This window comes from Eurytemora carolleeae, unplaced genomic scaffold (assembly GCF_000591075.1).
Source record: "Eurytemora carolleeae unplaced genomic scaffold, Eaff_2.0 scaffold606, whole genome shotgun sequence".
Taxonomy (NCBI): Eukaryota; Metazoa; Arthropoda; class Copepoda; order Calanoida; family Temoridae; genus Eurytemora; species Eurytemora carolleeae.
The window spans coordinates 60,630-79,932 of NW_019396513.1; the positions used below are offsets into that span (position 1 = coordinate 60,630).

The 19,303-nt window shown below is 32.3% G+C and overlaps 2 protein-coding genes across 2 annotated transcripts; one reads left to right on the plus strand and one right to left on the minus strand.

Annotated features, from left to right (window-relative positions):
• Window positions 1-273: 273 nt before the first annotated feature.
• On the minus strand, window positions 274-16,069 carry LOC111704678 (acyl-CoA dehydrogenase family member 11). Its single transcript, XM_023476992.1, has 21 exons — window positions 15,878-16,069; window positions 15,574-15,663; window positions 15,386-15,475; window positions 15,237-15,312; window positions 14,782-14,853; window positions 14,437-14,554; window positions 13,745-13,874; window positions 13,613-13,666; window positions 12,592-12,662; window positions 12,102-12,197; window positions 10,628-10,711; window positions 6,868-6,928; window positions 6,230-6,305; window positions 5,649-5,741; window positions 4,702-4,747; window positions 3,789-3,872; window positions 3,108-3,186; window positions 2,437-2,497; window positions 1,864-1,996; window positions 1,124-1,296; window positions 274-677 (listed from the first exon to the last, which is right to left on the minus strand). Exons 1-21 carry the CDS (start codon window positions 15,942-15,944, stop codon window positions 536-538), a joined length of 1,896 nt encoding a protein of 631 aa, XP_023332760.1. The 5' UTR covers window positions 15,945-16,069; the 3' UTR covers window positions 274-535.
• Window positions 16,070-17,694: 1,625 nt separating this feature from the next.
• On the plus strand, window positions 17,695-19,299 carry LOC111704676 (uncharacterized). The gene is made up of 2 exons (XM_023476989.1): window positions 17,695-18,085; window positions 18,510-19,299. Exons 1-2 carry the CDS (start codon window positions 17,801-17,803, stop codon window positions 19,140-19,142), a joined length of 918 nt encoding a protein of 305 aa, XP_023332757.1. The 5' UTR covers window positions 17,695-17,800; the 3' UTR covers window positions 19,143-19,299.
• The last annotated feature ends 4 nt before the right edge of the window (window positions 19,300-19,303 follow it).

Sequence of the window (19,303 nt, forward strand, 5' to 3'; positions counted from 1 at the left end):
AAGTCACAATATAAAAATATTAAATTTAGAGATGGCCCGCATTATACCAAAAGTCCTCAAATTTTCGAGATATCTGAGGAAAACTAAGAAAAGGACTTTTCATAAAAGGTCGGATAAATTTTCCCATTTTACTCCAAAACCCTGGGAGCAACTCCAAAATCCTGGGAGCAGCCACCCCTCCCTCGACGAAGTCGTCACTTAATTACTACGCTTTTTGTATAACCCTGTAATAAAGTGTTTAACTATGTATATATATATATTTATATATTAAACAACTATATTTTCTAAATATTGTTTTTTTCTCTCATAGTAAAATATAAATATAAATTCAGTATAAATATTTTAATCACATGGTTTATATCCCGACACGCATTAGAAAGTCGCCTTCCATGTGATTTTTGTTACATTTTCAGAGATTGTATTTTATTTCTACAATTAGTGCTTACTTTTTTCAAAAGAAATTGCAAAATTAAATCGTTTCTTTAAGTGTTGTTTTATATAAAAATTGTGTCTGATTTTTAACTTATAAATTGGATTACTCTTCGTAATTCTGATAAACAATGCTTTTCTGTTTCTGGGTTTCAGGTTTAGAATAGAAATCTTTATTTCGTAGAATAGGAGCCAGATCCCTCTCAAACCAACCAACAGCTACATCAACATCAACTTCATCACCGCTTCTGAAAACAAACAAATAACATCAATATCAACACAAACATTAACATTAGCATCCTCAACCTCAACCTCAACCTCAACCTCAACCTCAACCTCAACCTCAACCTCAACCTCAACCTCAACCTCAACCTCAACCTCAACCTCAACATCAACATCAACATCAACATCAACATCAACATCAACATCAACATCAACATCAACATCAACATCAACTCAACATCAACATCAACATCAACATCAACATCAACATCAACATCAACATCAACATCAACATCAACATCAACATCAACATCAACATCAACATCAACCTCAACCTCAACATCATTATCATCAGCATCATCATCAACATCGACATCAACATCATCATCATCATCAGCATCATCAAATTCATTATCAACATCAACATCAACAACAAAATCAACATCAACATGATTTCTGCTCTGCCCCGAACCTGTGAGCGTGTTCCAACAAAAGAGCAGAAATATAAGTGTGCGCCAGAGTAACTGCTAGATCTCGTCCGCACTGCTCCAAGATTTGAGGTTGCTCTGAGAGAAGTCGGAGCATCTTAGCCACTGTATCCTTTAGAAGCAGTCCAGGTTTACTCAACTTAGAATGCTCTTCTACCTAAAATAATATTTCTACAAATATAAGTTCCAGGAAAAAAAATAAGTTTTCTAATCCAATTTGTCTATAGTTTGTTATCCAGGATAAAAACATGTAGTTTATTATCCAGGATAAAAACATATAGTTTATTATCCAGGATAAAAACATATAGTTTATTATCCAGGATAAAAACATATAGTTTATTATCCAGGATAAAAACATATAGTTAATTATCCAGGATAAAAAACATATAGTTTATTATCCAGGATAAAAACATATAGTTTATTATCCAGGATAAAAAAACATATAGTTTATTATCCAGGATAAAAAACATATAGTTTATTATCCAGGATAAAAAAACATATAGTTTATTATCCAGGATAAAAAACATATAGCTCAATGGTGTCAGAGATGGAGAACTTTCCCAGATTTAGCGCGTTAAACTCAATTCAAAAGTTTTTTCAGTTGAGTTTAAGCTAAGCGCTTTCGCAATCAAAAGTTTTGTTCTCTAATGTCTAAGACATCTTGTACCCCCCCCCCCCCGCCCCCCCCTATTAATCTTCCGAGTAGAATAAAAACCCTTATTACCTTGTCTACTATATTATTAACCCGAGCACTGAATGCCCTGAGCACCTCCCCCCTTGTCTTGGTAATTGCCCGGACAACGTCCAAGCTCATCAAGCTTGAGGTCCCCTCCCAGATAGGCAGAACCTGGGCATCCCTAGATATATGTAACAAAGAATAATTTTGCCAATTACTTCTTGAAAACTTAAGCTAAAAACACGTGAACTATAATCATTTTTAGGGCTACAAACAACTTTAAGTGAAAATTGGTGCAACTTTTCATAGAAGCCAAGATCTAAGTGAATGACTGATATATAAATAAGTTAATTTAATATTGGTAGCGACTACAGAAATAAAAAAAAATATCACTGAAAACACATTAATAAACAGAGGCAGAATTTAAAGAATTTGAACCGCGGCTCAAATATGGTTGATTCCACCTAAAATTGTATTCAATGTTTCAAGATTTAATCCGGCGCTAAATTGAAACCGTTTTTTTGGCGGATTTTAGACACGGCTCAAATTCATTTAATTCGGACTCAGAACTAACATAAATTAAGCTAAATTAAATCAGCTGACTAACTGGGTCATCTTTACCTAAGCATAGACGGTAGACCTGTATCCTCTATATATCCCTGGCCCCCGAAACATTCAAGACCTGAACACTATCAGTCAACACACCAAAATAAAAAACAAGATCTTTAATGAGCTTGTAGCGACCCTCCGTTAATGGCTCTGGTATACCAGATGAACAATGATACCCTTTAAACCGTATCTGATCAAGGATACATGATATTTATATCCTTATTTTTCTATCTGGTTTTTCTGCTAAAGTGAATAAAGGATTCTAAAATAAAATACATCTTCGAAGTTACTTGGCTAGAGGTTTAAAGGGTACTCGGTACAGTTGTGTATCAGAAATGCCATTTTCTCTCAATAAAGGGTCAATTGAAATTGAACAGAACTCAACATCAATGAAATTTGCTTCCAGATAATAACCCGCCCTGAGTCCGAATTTAATGAATTTGAGCCGCGTCTCAAATCCGTCAAAAGCCGGTTTCAATTGAGCGCTGGCTTAAGACTTGAAACATTGAATACGATTTCAAGTGGAACAAACCATTTTTTAGCAGCGTCTCAAATTCAAGCCGCGGCTCAAATTCTTTAAATTCGTGCTCTGGGCAGATCAATAAAAATTTTTAAAAAAATGTTGAGATTTGATTGTAAAACCCCGATCTTGTTTTTAGTAATAAAAAATAAAATTATTTTACCTTCAGATATTACTGAAACTGCCATCTTCCCTGTATAGAACTTAGCAACCGGGGTCATTAAACGCATTAGGAGTAAATCCTTGAAATATTATTATATCATCATTAATTGTCAATGTTAACCTTGTTTTAAGGGACTGTAAATGAAATTTTAAGTTTCACTTACCGATTCACCACGGTACCCTTTAAACCTTTATCTAATTAATAATGTGGAGGATGTTTTTTTCGGTTTTAAAAAATTTAATTCTGATGATTCCTATCTTTTCCTGTCCTCCAACAGAAATGCGCAAGTCATTTCTGTAGAAAAAAAAACACAGTTAAAAGTAATTAGTTTTTCAAATTCTTAACATACCTGAGGCCGAATTTAAAGAATTTGAGCCGCGGCTTAATTATGGTTGGTTTCACTTAAAATTGTATCAAATGTTTCAAGATTTAAACCGGGTTTTGGCGGATTTAAGCCGCGACTTAAATTCTTTAAATTCGGTCTCTTATTGACAAAGGTTACCGTAGTGTATCGGGCATTGCCATATTTTCATGAAAGGTCACCAGAAATTACGCTAACGCTGAAAGTGGGCTGAATGTCACAAATAAACTTAAAGTTCAAAGCACACTTTCCAGTCGTCTTGCTACTGTCAAATTTCGTGGAACACTCTATATTAAAATCTCTGGATGCAAATATAAAACCTGATCGTTGATGGTATTTGTATCATGTTGACCCATCTGTCTAGCCAGGTCAAGCATCAGAATACAACAACCTCGTGTCTCAATCTTAAATACAGTGGGACCCGTAAAGCTGTGGAGTAAGAAGAAGTGGCCCAACAATCATAAAACACAGCAATAGACAATGTGCAGTGTGCACAGACCTTTTTCACTTAAAAAGTTGATTTTCATTCTACCATAGTAAAATTATTTGCTTTATAACAATATAGAAATCACATAAGATTGCTGAAATGTCTTACATTTCACAATTTTGTTTCGTTTCATTTACAAAGTTAATCAAGAGGAGAATCTTTATTAGTTATTGTTCATTAAATAACGAGATTTGTTTACAAAGGTTGCATCCACTTTCAGCATCTCAGTGTGGTCTGACAAATTTACTTTAAAAATCAAAATAATTCCACCTTCAGCCTTCATTATAGTTTCTTGATAAGCTACCTCCATTTTGCATAGTTAATGAATAGCATATCTTCATTCTGCCTAATTAATGGATTTCCTACCTCCTTTTTGCATAGTTAATGAATATTCTACCTCCATTCTGCATAGTTAATGAATATTCTGCATAGTTTGTGAATATCATCCTTCCATTCTGCATAGCTTCTGGATATTTTACCTACATTCTGCATAGTTTATGAACATCCCATTCTCCATAGATACTGGTTATCCTACCTCCATTCTACATAGTTTATAAATATCATATTCTGCATAGCTTTAGGGTATTCTACCTACATTCTACAAAGTTTATGAATATCCTACCTCCATTCCGCATAGTTTCTGGATATTCAATTTACATTCTGCATAGTTTCTGGACATCTTACCTCCATTCTGTACGGTGTTAGAATATCCTACCTCCATTCTGCAGAGTTTCGGGATATATTACCTCCATTCTGTAAAGTGTTTGAATATGTAGAGGAAGTGAGTCAATTCTGAAGATGTCAAAAATAGAAGCATTTTGAAATAATTGTTAGAATATTTAAATTTGTAATGTCAAGATTCCTAATCCAAAGCAAAAAGATCTAAATATAATACTATTGAACATTCCTAGCTCCGACTAAAAAATGAAATTATATTTCTGAACATCCCTAGCTCCGATTAAAAAATAAAATTATATTTATAAACATCCCTAGCTACGATTAAAAGATAAAATTATATTTATATACAATTTAACATCCCTACCTCCGATGAAAAAATAAAATCATAATATTTATATACAATTAAACATCCGATTAAAAAATAAAATTGTAATTCTGAGCATCCCTAGCTCCGATTAAAAAATGAAATTATGTTTATATACATTTAAACATCCCTAGCTCCAATTAAAAAATTAAATTGTATTTCTGAATTAATTAAAAAATTAATTAAAAAATGAAATTATATATCTGAACATCCCTAGCTCCGATAAAAAAATTAAATTATATTTCTCAACATCCCTGGCTCGAATAAAAAATGAAATCATATTTCTGAACATCCCTAGCTCCGATTAAAAAATGAAATTATATTTCTGAAAATCCCTAGCTCCGATTAAAAAATGAAATTATATTTCTGAACATCCCTAGCTCCAATTAAAAGATAAAATTATATTTATAAACAATTAAACATCCCAAGTTCCGATTAAAAAAAAATTATATTTATAAACAATTTAACATCCCTAACTACGATTAAAAGATAAAATTATATTTTTATACAATTAAACATGTCTAGCTCCGATTAAAAGATAAAACTATATTTATATACAATTAAACATCCCTAGCTCGAATAAAAAATGAAATTATATTTCTGAACATCCCTAGCTCCGATAAAAACATGAAATTATATTTCTGGACATCCCTAGCTCCGAAGGCAGTTCTCCTGGTTGCATAATCTCGAGCTAAGCTTAATATTTTCCTCATAGCTCCCACACTCGAGATAGTGTTATGTAATCTAAATTTTAAAATTTTAGATTTTCAAATAATTGAATGGAGGTGGTTTGTGTGGGGGGGATTAGTTATAAGCAAATATGTAGAATATAGTCAAAATACAGAATAAAAGAAGAAGAGTACTTATCTATCTGGACAACATCAACATAATTTCCTGTAAATTCACAATAGTTTAAATTTTTTAAAGCTTTTTTACATCAAAGATTTATTTAATGGAAAAAAAAGTCAAATTTTTTAACAGTAACACCCCCATCAACCTTCTTGAAAATATAACGTAAATACCATTTTTTTCTTTAACAAATTTTTCGGAATCATCATAAATAAGATTTACCTTATTTCGTTTGAAACTAATCAATCTTTGTTTAAAAAAAAACCTTTAAAAATTAACCCCCACCCCCTGAATGAATTTTAATGATATTGTTTTATAAATTCTACCAGTTTTTTTTTAATTAACCTAAACTTTCCTATTTAACTTTTATGCTATAGGAGTACCTTGTAACAGTGAGCATACTAGATATTGAAGCTATTCCACGTCCCTCCTCACTCACTAGCTCAGCAGTAGTTCCATCTGAAAGGGAGTGTTCACTTAATTTTTAATTAACCCTCTTCTTAAAGAGTGCCTTTACCGATACAAAGGTACCCATTCAAACAAAATTTATGAAAAAATCGTTGTTTTTCATAATTTCCAAATTTTAGTTTCTCAATACAAGTGACGGTATCTTTCTATCTTTCTCATAGCTTTCGGAAAAATGGTTAAAGGGAAGGCATTGTGAATCAGGCATGCAGCTCTGAAATTGGGGGTCATTTAAATTAATTTAGACATTTAATAAAAATAGTTAATCAATTGATATAGAACACGTGGAACGTTTTAATTTGTTCAATCTCAAATATTAGATGAATCTAAGCTTTGGAACCTTACATTATATTAAACTAATCTTTCTGAACATTTAAAATTGTTCCATTTTTAATGTTTAATTAATCAAATAAAACATTAAGAACATTTAAAAGTATTTGTTCCATCCTTTTTTTTAATTATCCATGAAGAATCGTTCTTAGAACTAGGGAACATGAAATAAAAAACTGACTTTATAGATAGAACTATAAAAAAAACTAAAAAGATCTGAAAAAACCTAATAAAAGTTCAGCTGTTGGAAGTTGTCTGGTTCCAAGTTTGTTCTTCATTTTCACAACCTAGAATATTGTATAGTACACACAGCAGAATATTTTATTATACTTTACAATAAAGATTTTTTTAACTTAACCAAATTGTATGTACTGCAAACATATTAAACATTACAATTATAATTCTTCGATCTTATTTCAAATTTTTATAAATATACTGAAATAAATTAATTTTTTTCTTTAGATTTAAATTTTTATTATTCAAAAATAATTTAAGGTTTAATGTTGCAATGTTAGGAATAATGTCTACATACTCGTTTTCAGTATTTAGGTTTTTTGTTAAAAAAGTGCATTTTCTGACTATTTAAGTATCTCATTTTTACAAGTTAAACGGAAAAGGAAACAAATTAAATTGATAGTTCTATTTAATTAAGACGTAATTTAGTTGTTGTTTATGCTATAAAGGGAATGACCGGCAATGTATGGTAGTCGAACTGAGAATGTAGTATTGTAGAGTAATTTTATAGGATTAATTTGAGACCTATCGGACGGTGCATATTTGTTCAGTAAGAGCATAAATTCAATCTTTAAAATACTCATAGATTGTCCATTTTGGAGGGATGATTTTGAGAATCTGTATTCTATAAATTAATAAATGACGACCACAAAAAATGTAACAAAAATTCGACAGTAAACTAATAAGTTGTTTAGGAACAGATTGAGAAAACAAAAATTAACTCTTATCATCGAAAATATGATAATCTTATGAGGAAAAAAATGTAATAATGGAAATTCTTAAACGAGATGAACTAATCTTGATGTATTCTTTAACGAAGGCCACAGGCCTGAGTTAAAGAATGCATCAAGATTAGTTCATCGAGTTTATATCATACTTGTGAGGTTCTATGGGCACATACCCAAGAAATTATAGTAAAAGATAATTCTGGTGAAATCCGACTATTTCAAGTTGGAACAGTTAACATTATGAAAGGTTGCAAATAAGTTTGTTAACACAAATTCGAAATATAAGGAAGACAATTTTACCGACTCAAATGCCGTCACCTATTCTCAAGACGTGTGTATCCATTTCCGCCATGAAGCACCCACATGTCACCCTCGCCCCTCTAAACATCCCATCCCCAGCCCTCAGTCAGGTTAGGAGAGTTGAGCTAGTAACAGCTCTGACACAGGGAGCCTCTTGACTCCTTTATGATGATGACGCAGATACTCAGCTAGCAGCAGATGTGTTTACCCGAAGGGTTACCAGTTTATCATGCGTTCCAGAGACAACATAATCGCTCAATCGGATCATGATAAATCCGCGATCTCTGCCTACTAGGTTGGATAAGCCCTGTTGTTCCAGTTCCTGTTGATCTGCTCCACCAACATGAAGCTCTACATCACTCCCATGAAGTACCCACAAATATTCATCATTAATTCCTTTGTTAATTTCTAAATCAACCAATTTTAACTCCGCCTTATGTGCAAATATTTCAAAACTTTCGTTTTTTTAAATAAATGTTAGAAATATCCATTATAGATCTCTTTATTTTACTATAGTGACTTTTAAAGTCAACAAAGTTGTATGCTCTTGTTCTGACTATCACTGTTTTTTATTTTTCAAATGTTAAAATGTTAAAAACCAATTTATAAGTAAAAATTGGTTCTTAATTTGAAAGTAATGCATGTGGTGCGATTGTTTCCTTAGTTTAGTCTGTTTGTTGATTTTGCTTGTTTTTTCAAGTTGATACTACCTTAGACACAGCATGTTGAATGTGCTCTGAGTTTTTTTAGATGGAGAGAAGGTATAGTAGTAGGTTGTCTGATGAAGATCTTTGTCTTTTATTTATGAAGCACGATTTATTGGTTTGTTTTCTTTGATATGGAGTGCTAAGACCCCAATAAAAGTTTGTGACACTAGTATTTCAATGATTAGTTTTTATAGAATTAACTTTTTTTTGGTTTTGATTGTGGTTTCACTTCATCATCTCGAGCTATGCGAGATATGGTGACGACTGACTCAGACTGAGATACTTTAGAACTAGTTTTAGCTGTGGGGTGGGGGACAAATCGACCTTTTCATTCTGTCTAATTTTTTAATAATTACAAATGAATTTGGAATTTTGGAGACCCTTTTTAATAAAAAGTGAAAAAAACAATTGATTGAAATTTTGAAGACATGACAACCTTTCCTTTTTTGAAAAGCTCTGACTGTACTATTACAAGTATGCAGAGATTTGTAAAATAGTCGGCAGTCTTTGAGACTCGGCAGTTGGATGAAAATGTCCAATGTAAGGCTTAAAGCATTGTCCATTTTTTGGAAAGGTCAGAATTTCAGAAAATGTTAATTATACACAGAACTAGGGTTGAGATTTAAATGAATATTACTGAATTAAGGTATATCAATACTTACAAAAACGAAAAAGGTAAGTGAGCATGATATTTAAGGTAAGTGAGCATGTTTTACTAAAGTATAAAAAGGTAAGTTTGCATGTTTTAATATAAAAGAAAAAGGTAATTGAGCATGTTGTTTTAAAGTATAAAAGGTAAGTTTGCATGTATTAATATAAAGGAAAAGGGTTAGTTTGCCCTGTGCATATTGTCAGTACAAAATAATTAAGTTAATATCAATATTGATCTATGTTGAAAAGATCAATATAAGGAGCGTGTAAGAATGAATATTCTTCAACTAGTGTAAGAATTTCCATTCGTTAATGCATGGAGCGTGTAAGAATATACATTCTTTCACGCTCTGACCATGTAATAATTTCCATTCTTACACGGTCTGAGCGTTAAAGAATGAAAATTCTACACCTACTGTGAAAGAATAAGCATTCTTAAACGTTAGAAAGCGAACAATACTAAAATTGTTCCTCCTGAACAGTGTAATAATGGGAATTCTTACATGATAGGTTTACTACTATGGAACCAAACAGATGTGATATAATAGTTAATCTTATTCAGTTATTAGTTTCTGTAATTTCTCATTGTTCACAAAGATTTCTGTAGATTTCCTGAAATTTTTTTTGAAAAGGTAAAGGTGACATTTAAAGAATTTGAAGAAATCTGTGAACAAATTTGTAAAGAATAAGAAATTCAATATAATGATGAAAAGGAGTGATTTTTAACTTTGATTTATTGACAAATTTCTATTGAGCAATATGTTCCTAAACATCCAATTATTTTACTTAAGAATTTTTGTTTCATTATTCGTCGTTGTTATTGAATAATTAAAAAAAATGATTCTCAAAATCATTTCTCCGGAATGGACATTGGACAATGAAGGAGGGTTTAAAAAATTGAATTTGCACTCTTGTTAATCAACTATGCACCGTAAAAACGTCTGATAAGTCTCAAATGAATCCTAAAGAATTTCTTTACAAAACAACATTCTCAGTTTAACTTCAATTGCCAGTTGCTCCCTTTAATAAGCATAGGTTAATAGTGCAGGTTTTGCAGAAGTGTTTATACAGAAGTACTGAAAGTAGAGAGCTTCTAAGGTTTGTTTGGTTTGTATCCCCTCACATATTTACAGAAATGCTGTAAGTAAACGTTAAATTTGTCATATCTATTATTTAACTAGCTGAAGAGCCCGGCGTTGCCCGTGAATTTTTTTTCCCAGGGCATGTGTTTCCTTAAAAAATTTCAGTCAATTTATACCAGCCGTTTGGCCAGCTATAGCTAACATATAAATAAATATATTTGAACGAAGAGCTTTATTATATAGAAGATTTCATTTATTTTACTAATTAACATTTATTTTGTTACCTGAATATTGTTCAGTTGTCCATCATCATTTCTTAATTTTAGGTAGAACATACTTAATCCCCTGCTACCTTTAGTAGCACCATCCTTAAACATTATTTAGGTAGAACATACTTAATCCCCTGCTACCTTTAGTAGCACCATCCTTAAAAATTATTTAAGTAGAACATACTAAATCCCCTGCTACCTTTAGTAGCACCATCCTTAAACATTATTTAGGTAGAACATACTTAATCTCCTGCCACCTTTAGTAACACCATCCTTAAACATTATTTAGGTAGAACATACTTAATCTCCTGCTACCTCTAGTAGCAACATCCTTAAACATTATTTAGGTATAACATACTTAATCTCCTGCTACCTTTAGTAACACCATCCTTAAACATTATTTAGGTAGAACATACTTAATTTCCTGCTACCTCTAGTAGCACCATCTTTAAACATTATTTAGGTAGAACATACTTAATCTCCTGCTACCTCTGGTAGCACCATTCTTAAAAATTATTTTGTTAGAACATACTTAATCCCCTGCCACCTTTTGTAGCACTATCCTTAAACATTATTTAGGTAGAACGTACTTAATCCCCTGCTACCTCTAGTAGCACCATCCTTAAACATTATTTAGGTAGAACCAAATAGATTATCAAGTACAATAGGTGGCAACAGAGAAATGAACCAATTATACACGACGTCATAAGTGTGAAATATAACAAGAAAATAAATTTTCTCACATTAGTTGACATGTTTTTCAAGATTTAATATAAAAGTGCAAAAATAGAAAATAAAGAATACATTTAATTGCATTTATTTTACTGTAACATAAGCCACTTTATTCTAAAATTATCACTATTATTAATAATTTTGTTGGATACAAAAAGTGAATTGGCACTTAAGACGTCAGAATACTGTTGTACTGAGAGTGTACACATTCTACGTTGCCATCTATTGTACTAGAATCTATTTGGGTAGAACATGCTTAATCCCCTGCTACCTTTAGTAGTACAATTCTTAAACATAATTGTAGGTAGAACGAGATTTAGTATTTATAGAGGGGGTTGACGAAATTTCTTCAAGTCCCATCTCGCAGGACTCAAAATTGGCCATGTTTATTTTGAACATTTACAAGACAATAAAATATGCGATAGTTTCTTAGTTTAGTATCATTATTCAGTATCGTTAATTAACTTCAGGCCAACCACTCAAAATAACCAACCCTGGTTAGGCGGGTCCAAACTGCATAGTAAATTGTGATTGCTTATTTGTAATATCTCATCCTTTGTAGTTGAATAAATATATGAATGAATAAATGAGTTCAGTGGTAGATACTTCCCATTTATCTGACTTGTTTGCATAAAACAGCGCTACGTGACCCTTTGATAAAGACCCAATAAAAACAAAAATCACTATCATCAATTAATAACTAGTTGTATCTAGGAGTTAACACTTTTGTTACATGATGGCAGATTTATTTTACTACCTGATCATCCACTATCCTAGCCAGGGTTAGCACCATATTTGAGTCTGTAGCAGAAGAAAACCATTTATATCCATGAAGATTAAACAAACCAGTTTCCTGTAAATACATTTGAAATGATTTTTAACAAATTTATCCCTCATTAAACAGTTTAAAATTCCAATACATTTGTATCTCTAAAAATAGTTTGTCTAAATGTTGGCTTTTGTTTTGATCCCATAAACGTTAGAATATCTGACCCTATCATGTATTAAGGAACCAAACCCTGAGTACAGCATTACAGAATGTCAGGATTAAATAAATCTATTTTTCTGAATTTTGAAATTATATCAATAGAATGAATTAAATCGTCCATTTTTGTTTTATTGTTTTATCTGATATGCAAAGATATAAAAACATTTTGTAAAAACCACAAAATACGGACCAGAGCAACAAGATAAGAATTTATCGCGATGTAATAAATTTTAAAAATGGAATTAGCGAAAGATCTGACCTGATGGAAAGCTAGGGTTTCTGTTCCTGAACCAACATCAGATCCTCCTCTTTTCTCAGTCATCCATTGTCCTTTATAAATAAAAGATTTTAATCAATTAAAGAATGCATTTTAAGGCTTTGGGGAAAAAACTTCTTGTGTATAATTACAATTTCTAAGATTTTATTTCTACTTTTCTACATAAATTCATTAATATTTCCAAATATATGATTAAATTTGCTAAAAAATAATTATTTCTTCTTAAGGACATAATTCATCAATAAAAGCCACGCAAAAAAAACATATTGAGTAAACAAATTTATTTAAAAAATTATCTTGAAAAATACAAAAAAAAAACATCGGAATTGTGAAACTTACAACTATGTCTACCTGAAGTCCTGAATTTCGAAACTATGTCTATATGAAGTCCAGAGTTTAGAAACTATGTCTACCTGAAGTCCAGAATTTAGAAACTATGTCTATATGAAGTCCAGAATTGTTAGAAACTATGTCTATATGAAGTCCAGAATTTATAAACTATGCCTAACTGAAGTCCAGAATTTAGAAACTATGTCTACCCGAAGTCCATAATTTAGAAACTATGTCTACCAGAAGTCCAGAATTTAGAAACTATGTTTTCCTGAAGTCCAGAATTAAGAAACTATGTTTTCCTGAAGTCCAGAATTTAGAAACTATGTCTACATGAAGTTCAGAATTTAGAAACTATGTTTTCCTGAGGTCCAGAATTTAGAAACTATGTCTGCTTGAAGTCCAGAAATTAGAAACTTTGTCTACCTGAACTGCAGAATTTAGAAACTTGTCTAACTGAAGTCCAGAATTTATCAACTATGTCTACCCGAAGTCCAGAATTTAGAAACTATTTCTACCAGAAGTCCAGAATTTAGAAACTATGTTTTCCTGAAGTCCAGAATTTAGAAACTATGTTTTCCTGAAGTCCAGAATATAGAAACTATGTCTACATGAAGTGCAGAATTTAGAAACTATGTCTATCTGAAGTCCTAAATTTAGAAACTATGTCTACCTGAAGTCCAGAATTGATCCGGGTTCCTTGATATCAAGTGTTCCCAAGCTTCTTCTGGAATTTTAACAATCTTTTAAAAATCCATTTTATCAAAAACATTTACGAAATATCAAACAAAATTTAAAACGGTACCTAGCGGGAGTTTTAAACTATGAATCGTCTTTGCTGCACCGTCTGTCATGGCCAGAGGGCAACTGTACAGACCAGACGAAGGGCTGTACATGTACAGCTTAGCACACTGGTACAATCTGCTGAACTCACCCTGGTTCATTAAATTAATTTTATTTCTTTATATATGTGATTTTTATTGAATATTAAAGGGTCTGTAAATTTAATTCAAAGGAACCCTCATTTTTTAGGACAGACATTTCCGATTCAAAACGATACTCTTTAAATCTCGTAGCAAATATTCATTCTAGAAAACTTGATTATTCATGGGTTCAATGTCAGCAGCTAAGATATTGAATTTAGAAACATTTACATATATGATGAGCTAAACTTCCTTGCAACAAACCAGAAATATCAGACTGAATTAAAAAAGAAGCAGAGATTGGCAGAATTCTGAACCAATGAATAGATAAAAAGAGAAAAAAATTGATAAAAAAAACTCTTTAAAATCTTGGTCGGATCAAGAATGAGTGGGATTATTTTTAATTGTCGCTACTATGTAGAAGAGATTCGTGAATTTATTTTAAAGAAAAAATGAAGAAAATTAACAGAATTGATCTCTTTTTGATATAAAAATGACGAGACATTCCTTGTAATACCGTGAGTGATGTCAAATTACTTTACAAAATTCAAAATTACTTGTTAAAATATTTGACCTGTTTGTTTTCGTATGGAATTGCGATTAATCCTTCTACAGCTGATATTCTCTTCTGTTCCTTCCAGGCATTACAGGTTATAATATCATCCACTCTTTTTCCCCAGGCAGTCGTCTGCCTGTAGGAATACATTATATGTGCATGAGCTTTTTGCATGTTTAAAGGAAATTAATCAAAGAGGCTTATTTTATGCCTCGTAAATCAGCAAGCTTCAAAAATTTTTAAATTTTGAGAAAATCTGTGGCAGGGGAGTATGTCGAAAGTGCTGGGCATGCATTCTAAAAAAACACAACTTTTAAACATATTAGGAGTGGGGGGTTTATCAAGATATTTAGTTAGTTTAACCTGAGATAAGGGGGGTTCTCCTCACACTCTCTTCCTAGCTTCCAGATATCATCAGCACATCTACCCCCAAACCTTAAGATCCACATATCTAGTAGATCTAACTGGATTTATATATGCCCTCTTTTATACATAACTGGTTAAGGTTCTAACTAATTATGACTGGTTTTGACTGGGTCTGACTGGTTCTAATTGATTCTAGCGGGTTCTAAATAGTTAGAAATGGTTCTAATTAATGCTAACTGCAGGTCTTACTGGTACTAATTGATTCTTTTTAACTGGTTATTACTGGTTCTTAATGGTTCTACCTGGTTCTGCCTGGTTCTACCTGGTTCTAACTGTTTTTAATTGATTCTAACTGATTCAAATTGATTTTAACTGGTTTTAACTGGTTCTAACTGGTTCTAACTGGTTCTAACTGTTCCTAACGGGTTCTTACTGATTCTAACTGGTTCTACCTGGTCAAGTCTGGTTCAATCTGGTTAAAAATTTCCTTAGGAAGATTCAGCTTGAAATAGGACTGTAAGAATCCGTCTGATTAAAATGCAGATATAATTTTCTAGTTAACTTTAAAAATAAATTATGCACTGTTTTTATTTAATAATACCTGAAGTCCACGAGTTTTGGTGTTGAGGTTCAGCCTGAACAAAATCTCCATGCTTAGCGAACGCAAATCCACATTTTGATTTGTCTTGCCCTAAAATCAACAAACACGTTTACTCTAGCATTCGATTTACTAAGAATACCAAGAACTTTAACTGATTCAAAAAAGTAAAATTTCAATATAATTATTACCCTGATTTGACTGTTCTGTATTGGATTTGAGAACTGGAAGGTTCAGTTTACTTGAAGAATATAACAATCTAATTCTACTCAATCCATTTCCTGTAAACATAATCTTAAAATATATCGATTAAGTAAGATTCATAGGAAAAATGTTTTTCGAGTTCCCCAAACAAACCCATGCCTCAGGGGAAAGATGGTCGAAATTTTGTTTCCCAATTACGAGGAAGAGAAAACTATATCCCCCCCTCCCGTAGTATATATATGGTTTTATAAATAACTAAATTAAGGTGATAAAATTAATATATTAAATTACCTGCTCCAAGTAATTGAAGATTTGTGAAAATAAATGAACTGTGCTTGTAGCTTGTTGACAGTTTCATTTTAAACCTTGATCTGAACTCTCTGAATTAATTGAAGACTAAGAACTCTAAGAACTTTTCTACTTTCTTCTTAACACACTGTTAATGAGATATAATCAATGTTCATACAATTACAAATAAGGTAATTTCCTAGAGAACGATTTTTGGACCCCAGAATTGAACCAGGTCTGCAAGCCTTACTTTGAGTTTGAATTGAATGAACTAATAACTTGTTTATTTTGACGATCAGCTGTTTTGTTCACAGCTGAGAAAGGTGCAATGGGAACGAACTTTCAGGAAACTACACGACAGGTTAGCCGACGTTATATGTTTAAGGGTATATTGATAGCATTCCGTTGAGAAACTACCCGGTGGAACCACATTTAGACATACTGCCGTTTAAACTTTTGATCATTTGAACATATAATTCTTCATATCTTAAATAAATCAATAATGATACAGGTCCCACGAAACATATGACATAATTTTAAGAAATAGTTATTTTAGTAAACAAATCTTTTGCCTAATTATACTTTACTTTGAAATCAATTGTAATATAACATGACTCCCATATCATACTTTCAGTGATCTTTGGTATCAAACAATTCTGAACAAAGGATAAAGACATTTTAAGTTATGATCATGTCTGTCATGTTTCGTGGGACGATCCTTGTATATACATATATGTTCAAATGAGGAACACTTAAGATAGCGATCATTTGAACATTTCAGTTGAAATATTCTTTCGGTCATTTGAACTATGTTTTTTGCTAATTTGAACTATTATTTGGCTCATTTGAACAATTTTTGCCATATTTTTAACTTTTTTTTGGCTCATTTGTTGAACTATTTAATTGGGCAGCTGTCCAGTATACAATTTTTGGACCCCCCCCCCCCTTAATATCAATTTTGTACATATTTATATTGTATATTATTTCAGGGTTATATATTCATGGGTTAGGTTAAGACACTTTCTGGGCCAAGCACTTTCGCTAAGAACTTGCTAGGGGGCCGAGCCTGCGGCCAATTAATATGCAAGATCTTGCACTACGTGTACATCATGTGAAATATAACGACAAGAATTTTCAAAGAATATTTTCCCGTTTTTTACCCGTGCTGTACACAGGAGAAATCTTCAAGATTGTGAAAAGTAGATTTACCCCGAGTACACAAGGATCGGGTCCGTGAATTAATCACGTGAATTATCAACTAGTTCTCCATCATGCTAATCTCGTGAAAACCTGTGTTTTGTTTGTTCGGTATTTACTGGCTCATTTGCACTATGTTTTTGCACATTTATGAACTATTTTTTGCTCATTTAAACTATATTTTGCTCATTTGAGCTATTATTTGGCTAATTGGAACAATTTTTGGCTCAATTAAGACTATTTTTTTGTTCATTTGAACAATTTTTTGCTCATTTGAACTATTTTTTGCTCATTTGAACTATTTTTTTCATTTGAACTTTTTTTTTGCTCAGTTGAACTAAATTTTGGCTCATAATTAAACTATGTTTTTGCTCATTTGAACTATTTTGTTTGCAATTATATTTTTCGGCTCTTGAACTATATTTTTTATAGTTCAAATGAGCACCAAAATAGTTCAAATGCTTACAGAATGTTATTGTTTGAACTACTACACGTGGTACCACATGCAATCGTTCAAACGACCAATAGTTCAAAAAGTCAATAGCTCAAATTGTAGTAGTTCTATCATAAAAGCACCGAGACTACAATCATCCTAAAAATGTCGTCTTTAAAATTGATTTTTATATAATAAGAACGTACGTGTAATGCGGCAATTTGAACATCTAGTGCAAAAGCGTAAATAGTAATACACGCAATCAGGCAGAAAATTAAAATAGTTTTTTAAACAAAATGAAAGGCTTGGAGGAAGTTATTTCCGTGAAAAAGAAAATAGAAAAAATATTAGAAGACGCAGCTCTTCTAGAAGCTGAAGCCCCAGAAATGATTCGAACCCTGTCCAAGCTAACCCTGGATATAGATATTCTTCGGAAATCTAAGATTGGATTCACTCTCGACAAATTGAGGAAATCCACGAAAGATGAATCGATCAAGAAATCTGCCAAAGACTTGTTAAAATCTTGGAAGAAAATGGAATCTGTTAACGACAAAGATGATAATTCAAAGAAAGAAAAGAAGGCAGGGGTTTATTTTATCATTATGGATTAAAATTGTAAATCTTACATCGGTCCCGACCAAGTCCCAAGTAAATTCTAAGATTTTGTTTTGCCGTAAAATTGTGGATAGCCTTCTTCAAATTAAGTCGATATTTTCAACGTTAACTTTCGTTCCAGCAGAATTAACCAAAGTATCTTTAATTATTCCCTTAATAAGGACAATTCCAAAATACGGTTTCTCCTTAAATTAACTTGTGTATTTAGTCAGCAGATAAAGGGTCCGACAAAATCGTTCTTTAGGACAGATCTCATGCATTTAAAGATATCGATATTTTGTGCTTATATCAAGGTGAAAAGGGTGCTGTTGTGAATCGAAAAATGCTAGGGGTCAATTAAAAGTTTGCAGTTCCTTTAGTAAACTTATCATATATATAAACCCTGTGCAGAAGGAAAGTAGTTCAAGTGTATCGGGTCAATCTAACCCTGGGTTCGAGATATCTGCACCCCTTCCTACAAGACACAAGAACGGATATCTTGTATTTCCGGACCAAGATGATTTCAAACCTAACTTAACTCCTAAAGAAGTTCTGCAAGCCGGAAGTTTCGGAGGAACCTACTTCAGACCAATATACTCAAGCGTCACAAAGCAGAAGTACGGAAAAGAAGTTTGGGAGGAACTCCCTAAGGATTGGTTAGAAGGACTCAATATTAGAACTCAAGTCTCGAGTTCCATCTATGACGAATCTAAGAACAAGTACAAAGTAAAGTGTGGAGCAAGCCTAGAGGAATGGGAGAGCTCCGGGTGGATGCGAGAACAGGATCCGTATGGCTGGTTCCAATGGTACTGCAGGTTCTATCAGGGTAGGAGAACAGAAGATGATGAAAGACAGATCAGCAGGTGGAAGAAGTGTGCGGGAGAAAAGGGAAGATGGAAGAATAACCTGATCTCGAAGATTGCCAAAGCGGGAGTTGCGTTTGATAACTACGGTGTATCTCCTGTGGTTCGTCAGACCCTTCAACACTGGGCGTATTGTCTTACAAAGCCTGATTATGAGAAGAATGCTAAACGCTTCAAGTAGCGCCTCATGCTCAACTCTAACTTACTACACTATTGTTAAGACCAGTTTTAAAGATATTTTTCATAGATAAACTTATTAATATTATGTATGGTATTAAAGTTATTGTGTTTAAAGACTGAATTATAATCTCATGTATTAACAGTAAAATAATTTCAGATGTG

Excerpts from the sequence above, each read along its gene's own strand:
- LOC111704678 (XM_023476992.1), bottom strand. The coding sequence starts at position 15,944 with ATGAAACTGTCAACAAGCTACAAGCACAGTTCATTTATTTTCACAAAT. Across the intron at positions 12,198-12,591 it reads AAACCCTAGCTTTCCATCAG|GAAACTGGTTTGTTTAATCT; the intron begins GTCAGATCTTTC and ends ATGTATTTACAG. Across the intron at positions 6,929-10,627 it reads GACAACTGAACAATATTCAG|GTTGTGAAAATGAAGAACAA; the intron begins GTAACAAAATAA and ends ACAATATTCTAG.
- LOC111704676 (XM_023476989.1), top strand. The coding sequence starts at position 17,801 with ATGAAAGGCTTGGAGGAAGTTATTTCCGTGAAAAAGAAAATAGAAAAA. Across the intron at positions 18,086-18,509 it reads ATTCAAAGAAAGAAAAGAAG|AAGGAAAGTAGTTCAAGTGT; the intron begins GCAGGGGTTTAT and ends AACCCTGTGCAG.